This window comes from Chiloscyllium plagiosum, chromosome 1 (genome assembly GCF_004010195.1).
Source record: "Chiloscyllium plagiosum isolate BGI_BamShark_2017 chromosome 1, ASM401019v2, whole genome shotgun sequence".
Classification (NCBI taxonomy): domain Eukaryota; kingdom Metazoa; phylum Chordata; class Chondrichthyes; order Orectolobiformes; family Hemiscylliidae; genus Chiloscyllium; species Chiloscyllium plagiosum.
Window position 1 is genome coordinate 106,561,022 of NC_057710.1, and position 6,317 is coordinate 106,567,338.

The window sequence follows — 6,317 nt, forward strand, 5'->3', positions numbered from 1 at the left end:
AAGGAACTTGACCAACAGGAGAACAAGGAGGAAGAGCGACTTTCATGACCACCTAAACAGCTCCCCATTAAGAATTCATCTGCTGTGGTAACAGCAAGCCCATCCCATGGCAGAGTTTGCATACCTCAGTGTTTCAGTCACTGACCATCACACTGCTCTACTTGGCCACAATGCAAAAATACTTGCCAACACAAGAGGCATTTCACCTAACTGTATACCTGAAATCATCCCATACTGCTTATAAAGGTCAACTTATCACCCCTGTGTGATCCTTTAGCGCCCGTTTTCCATGTAGCTTGCCCTGGTAATCCAGTAGATGCAGCATAGCTGATGGAAGGTTGCTGGACTTCAGAAGAGGAGTTACACATGGTGTTGGAAGGTGATCTAAAGTAGTTCAGGGTCTAGAAGGTCAGGTTGCACCAGGTTGGTGCTGGACCCCTCCAAGCTCCCTTGTATGGCTTCTCAAAGCTACAAACATCTTGTTGTATACACTCACCAGTATTTGAGATTTTAACCTTCTTCAGTGAAACTGCCAATGCTTAGACATTATAGGCAAGTAAGAGACAGAGGCATGATAAATCAGGGTCTGAAACCAGTGGAGGTTGGAAGGATAGGACCTTTGAAGATATATTAATTGTTCTGAATCTTGGCAGTTACCTTCACAGCTATTCAATAACACTGGCTTTTGAAGACCTGCCTGGAGGGTCTCCTGGTCCTTTGCAGCATCAGAAAGGCCCATCTCACATAATATCTGTTATTTTTCCACTGTTTGACAGAGCAATTCCATTCCTGCACGACTGGCTGCAGCTGTTTGAACACCAGCACACACCACCCCTTTCAGTTATGGAGGCTGGCTCTAATTGTGCTCAGAATTTATGCTGTTGGCTTAAATAATGAATAGTTACTGGCTTCAGGCAGCACAAAGGGGGCTGATTCACGGTAGACCATGAATTCATCCAGAGGCCTTCTGGCTTGTGGGACTCTGAAGGATGCCATTACAAAACATTTAAATTAAATTAAAGAGCAGAATCAGAAAGGTAATCATCTCTGGATTACCATCTGAACCAAGAGCAAATTGACACAGGGTCAACAAGATTAAAGAGGTAAATGAATGGCTCAGAGATTGGTGTGGGAGAAAGGAGTTTGAATTCATGGGACATTGACACCTGTACTGGGGAAGGAGAGAACTATTCTGATGGGACAGGCTTCACCTGAATCACGCTGGTGAATCAGATAACTAGGGCTGGATAGGACTTTAAATTAAACAGTGGAGGGGTGGATTCGGTCACATGGAAAAGTATAGAAACATTTGGGGTGGGGGGGTTTAAGCAGAGGTTATTGAAGATTCGAGAACAAGTAGTTGAACAGACAGTATGGAATGGCAGGAATATAACCGCAGGCACAACAGATATGGGACAATCATGAGAAGGACTAAGGGTGTTGTATTTAAATGCATGCAGTATATAAAACAAAGTAAATTAACAGGAATGACTTGTTGGCACCCCAAAGACTTAGCTGCATGTCTGGGAACTAAATATCCAAGGATATGAATCCTAATAAAAGGACAGGCAAATGGGCAGAGGGGACAGGATTGTCTTGTTAGTAAGAAATGAAATTGTATCATCAATAGCATGAAATGATATAGAGTCGGAAGGTGTAGAACCTGTGTGGGTAGAGTTGAGGAACCACAAAAGAAAGAAGACTCTGAGGGGAGTTAAGTACAGGCCTCCCAGCAGTAGTCAGGATGCGAGGAAGAAAATAAATCAGGGAGATAGAAAACGCATGTAAGAAAGGCACTATTAAAATAATGATGGCGACTTCAATATGCAGGTGGACTGGGAACATCAGGTTGGTAGCAAATCTCAAGAAAAGGAATTTGTGGAATGTCTACAAGATGGTCTTTTAGAGCAGCTTTTAAACCCCACTGGAGAACAGGCGATTCTGGATTTGGTGATGTGTAATGAGGTAGATTTGATGAAGGAACTGAAGATGAGGGAACCTCTTGGGGCAGTGACCATAATATGATGGAATTCACCCTGCAGTTTGAGAGGGAGAAGCTAGAATCAGATATAATGGTTTTACAATTGAGTAAAGCTAACTACAAAGACATGAGGGAGGAGCTGGCCAGGGTTGACTGGAAGGGGAGCCAGTACAGCAGCAATGGCAGGGGTTTCTGGGTAATTCAGAAGGTGCAGCAGAAATTCATCCCAAAGAAGCAGCAACATACCAAAGGTCAACAAGGTAACCATGGCTGACAGGGGAAGTCAGGGACAATATAAAAGCAAAATAAAAAACATTCAATGTGGTGAAGGTTAGTGGGAAGCCAGAGGATTGGAAAGCCTTTAACCGCCAGCAGAACATGACTAAAAAGTTAACTAAAGGTAATCAATACTCAAAAAGGAACTGTTTCTATCAGACAGAACGCATGTGGGGGATTGGGAATATTGTTCCCGTAAAATGCTAAACACAAGCACAGATTGGATGGCCTGAACAGCCCATTTTGGTTTTCCTTACAATCATTCATGAGATGTGGGCCAGTATTTATTACCCATCCCTCGTTACCCTTGAGAAGGTGGTGGGTGATCTGCCTTTTAAACCGCTGCTGTGCACTTGTGGATTAACCCACAATGACTTCGGGAGGGGATTCCAGGATTCTGACCAAGCAACAGTGATATATTTCCAAGTCAGGACGGTGAGTGGCTCTGAGGGGAGCTTGAAGCATTTGGTGTTCCCATGTATCTGCTACTCTTGTCTTTCTAGATGAAAGTGGTCGTGGGTTTGGAAGGTGCTGTCTAAGAATCATTGGTTAATTTCTACAGTGCATCTTGCAGGTCATACACACTGCTGCTACTGAGTGCCAGTATTAGGAGGAATAAATGTTTGCGAATGTGGTGCCAATCAAAAGGGCTGCTTTGTCCTGGATACTGTCAAGTTTCTTTGAAGGTTGTTGTAGCTGCACCCATGAGGAAAGCAGGGAGTATTCCATCACACTCCTGACTTGTGACTTGTAGATGCTGGACAGGCTTTGGAGAGACAGGAGATGGGTTACTCGCCGTAGTATTCCTAGCCTCTGACCTGCTCTTGTAGCCACTGTGTTTATGTGGTGAGTCCAGTTAAGTTTCTGGTCAATGATTACCCCAACGATATTGACAGTAGAGTATTCAATGATGGTGCCAACACTGAATATCAAGGGGCAATGGTTAGATTGTCTCTTAACTGGAGATGGTAATTGCAAGACATTTGTGTGACATGTATGTTAATTGCCACCTATTAGCCCAAGCTGAGATATTGTCCAGATCTTGCTGCATTTGAAAATGCAACATCTGAGGAATCACGAATGGAGCTGAACATTGTGCAGTTATCTGCGATCATCCCCACTTCTGTCCATATGCTGAAGAGATGTTCATTGATGAAGCAGCTGAAGATGGTTGAGCCTAAGGAACTTCTGCAGAGGAGTCCTGCAGCTGAGATGACTGACGTCCAACCACTATCATCTTATGTGCCAAATATGACTCCAGCTGGTGAAGAGTGTGCCCCCAATACCCACTGACTCCAGTTTTGCTAGGGCTCCTCAATGCCACACCCACTCAAATGTGAATTTGATGTCAAGGGCTGTCACTCTGACCTCACCTCTGGAATGGAGCTCTTTCATCCTTGTTTGAAGTAAGGTTTGTAATTTAATACATTTTAATGAAGACAATTAGATTAGATTAGATTCCCTACAGTATGGAAACATACCCTTCGGCCCAACAAGTCCACACCAATCCCCCCCAAAGAGTAACCCACTCAGACTCATTCCCTGACCCTATATTTATCCCTGATTAATGCACCTAACACTATGGGCAATTAAGCACAGCCAATTTACCTGACCTGCACATCTTTGGATTGTGGGAGGAAACCTGAGCACCCAGAGGAAACCCACGCAGACACAGGGAGAATGTGCAAACTCCACACAGACAGTCACCTGAGGCTGGAATCGAACCCGGGTCCCTGGTGCTGTGAGGCAGTAACCACTGAGCCACGTTTTTTTTTCTTAAAGTTCTTGAGTCAAGCCTCACAAGCAATAAATGAGGAACTAACTTGAGTGCAAGATAACTTCACGTCACCTTTAGTTTCAAGGTCAGAAGTCAAACAACAGCAGGTTATAATCCAACAGGTTTATTTCAGTTGATGAACGAGCAGCACTCTGAAAGCTTGTGATTTTAAATAAACCTGTTGGAGTACAAGCTGGTGTCATGTGACTTCTGATCTCATCCACCCCAGTATCCCCACATTTAGCTTCAAGGACATTCTCAGCACACTCACAGAAACCGAAAACCCCAACTGTGAACTGTTTCTCTCAAAACTAACCTGGGTAGGCCAACTCCTCGAATGTTGTTTTCCTGGAAAACCTTGGCATATTGTGGCAACTCCACAAAATTAATTAACCAGTCTGTCGTTTCATCCACTGTCCAATTATATACTGCAAGAAAATAAAAAGACATAATTAAAGATAAAGCAAGTTTAACTGCACCGGACAATAGGATAAAGACCAATCTGTCCAAACAGCCACCTGATAATCCTCACTAGAGTTTTTATAAATTGCTGAAACAATTTTGTTTTTCAAAATTATGAAAGCTGTTAGAAAATATTTTTTTCTGGAATATCTTTTCAAGACTTAATGAACGTGTTATTCAGTAAAATAGAGGAAAAAATATGCATTCAGGAGTTAACGGTTGTAAAATCACCTGTGATGACACGTTCCAAAACAAAGAGGAACTACACTTTTCTCATTTTCCATATTTAGCATTGTACATGCAGACACTGATTTCCATCTTCCAACCATGTAGCATTTTAACCATGTATCAATATCGAGAGAGATTGTTCTGGTTAGCTCAGTTGACTAGAAGACTGGTTCGCAATACAGAGAGGTGCCAGCAGGGTGGGTTCAATTCAGCTGAGATTACCGTAAAGGTCTGTCCTTCTCAACCACTTTCCCTCGCCCTACGCATGGTGACCCTCAGGTTAAATCACTATGAGTTATCGCCCTCTCGAATGAGAGAGAAACCCTATGTCTGATAAAACTATAGCGTCTTTTATCTTTATTCCTGACTGAATCGTATTAATTTTATTTCCCGCCCAAGTCTTTTCTTCAAGACAGAGAATATTCAACACCTCTCAGAAATTACATAAGGTTAACTTTTTAAAAAGGAGCACTGAAAAACCATTCTTCTACAACTGCCATCCTTACCTGGTCTGGCCTCCATGAGATTCCAGAACCACAGCAAAGTGACTGACTCTTAACTGCCCTCTGGGCAATTAGAGATGGACAATAAAAGCTAGCTTAGACCACATCATGTGAATGAATTTTAAAAAAAGACCTCGATATATGAGTTGGTAAGGACGCAATGGTTATTCTAATGCTGAGTAGTTGTCCCATGTCCACTGCCTAGAGACTGACACAATGAATTACTAGCCTCTACAAATGCTCAGGGTCGAGAGGCACCGCCCACCAGGCTGCTACCTCATTTGGATGGAGTATGGACCAGGAGACGAAGTGGCAGATGTAGGGGTAGGTTCCCAAATACTTCAGCTAAGGAGCATTGTGTTGCCCTCACAACTTTAATGAGATTAACACATCTGAGCCAACTGTCTTATTTGTCCTGTCATTAGTGAACCATCCTCAATTGTCACACCATATGCTTTTATCTAAATACCCATTATATATCATATCTAAACTGCTGCTTCTCAACAAACTTATTAAACAGTCTGAAAATTCCTTATCAATGGTCAATTGTCTGCATTAGGTAATCATGGTCCCAAACCATGAAATCTTAACACGGCAGAATTCCAGAGCTGCAATCCCCTACTTTCATTTCTATGGCTACTCCAGTTAAGCTTCAGGCCAACAGTAAATTTATAGGATGCTGACTTTTCTTTACTGGTGAAAGAGATGTGGGCAGCACCCAGGCCACCATTTGTTACTAACCCTAACTGCCTTAGACAAAGTTGATGGTGAGCTACCTTACTGAACTTCTGCTATCCATGGGGTGTAGGAACACCCACAATGCTGTTAGGGAGTTCCACAATTTTGTCCCAAACACAGTGAAGGAACAGTGACATTCGAGTCAGGATGGTGTTTGACCCAGAGGGGAACTTGCAGATGGTGATGTTCCCATTCGTCTGCCGTTTGCAAGATGCCGTCAGAGAACCTTTGATAAGTCACTTCACATTTCATAGATGGTGTATACTGCTGCTACTTTACATCAGTGATAGATGCTGAAAATGTGTTGCTGGAAAAGCACAGCAGGTCAGGCAGCATCCAAGGAACAGGAGAA

General features: G+C 43.0%; 1 protein-coding gene across 1 annotated transcript in view; it reads right to left on the bottom strand.

Annotated features, from left to right (window-relative positions):
- stim2b (stromal interaction molecule 2b) overlaps positions 1 to 6,317 on the bottom strand; it is a 68,308-nt gene that overhangs the window by 38,476 nt on the left and 23,515 nt on the right. Inside the window, exon 3 of the mRNA XM_043700547.1 lies at positions 4,351 to 4,462. Coding sequence (XP_043556482.1) covers positions 4,351 to 4,462 — 112 coding nt within the window. The remainder of the gene's footprint in view (positions 1 to 4,350; positions 4,463 to 6,317) is intronic.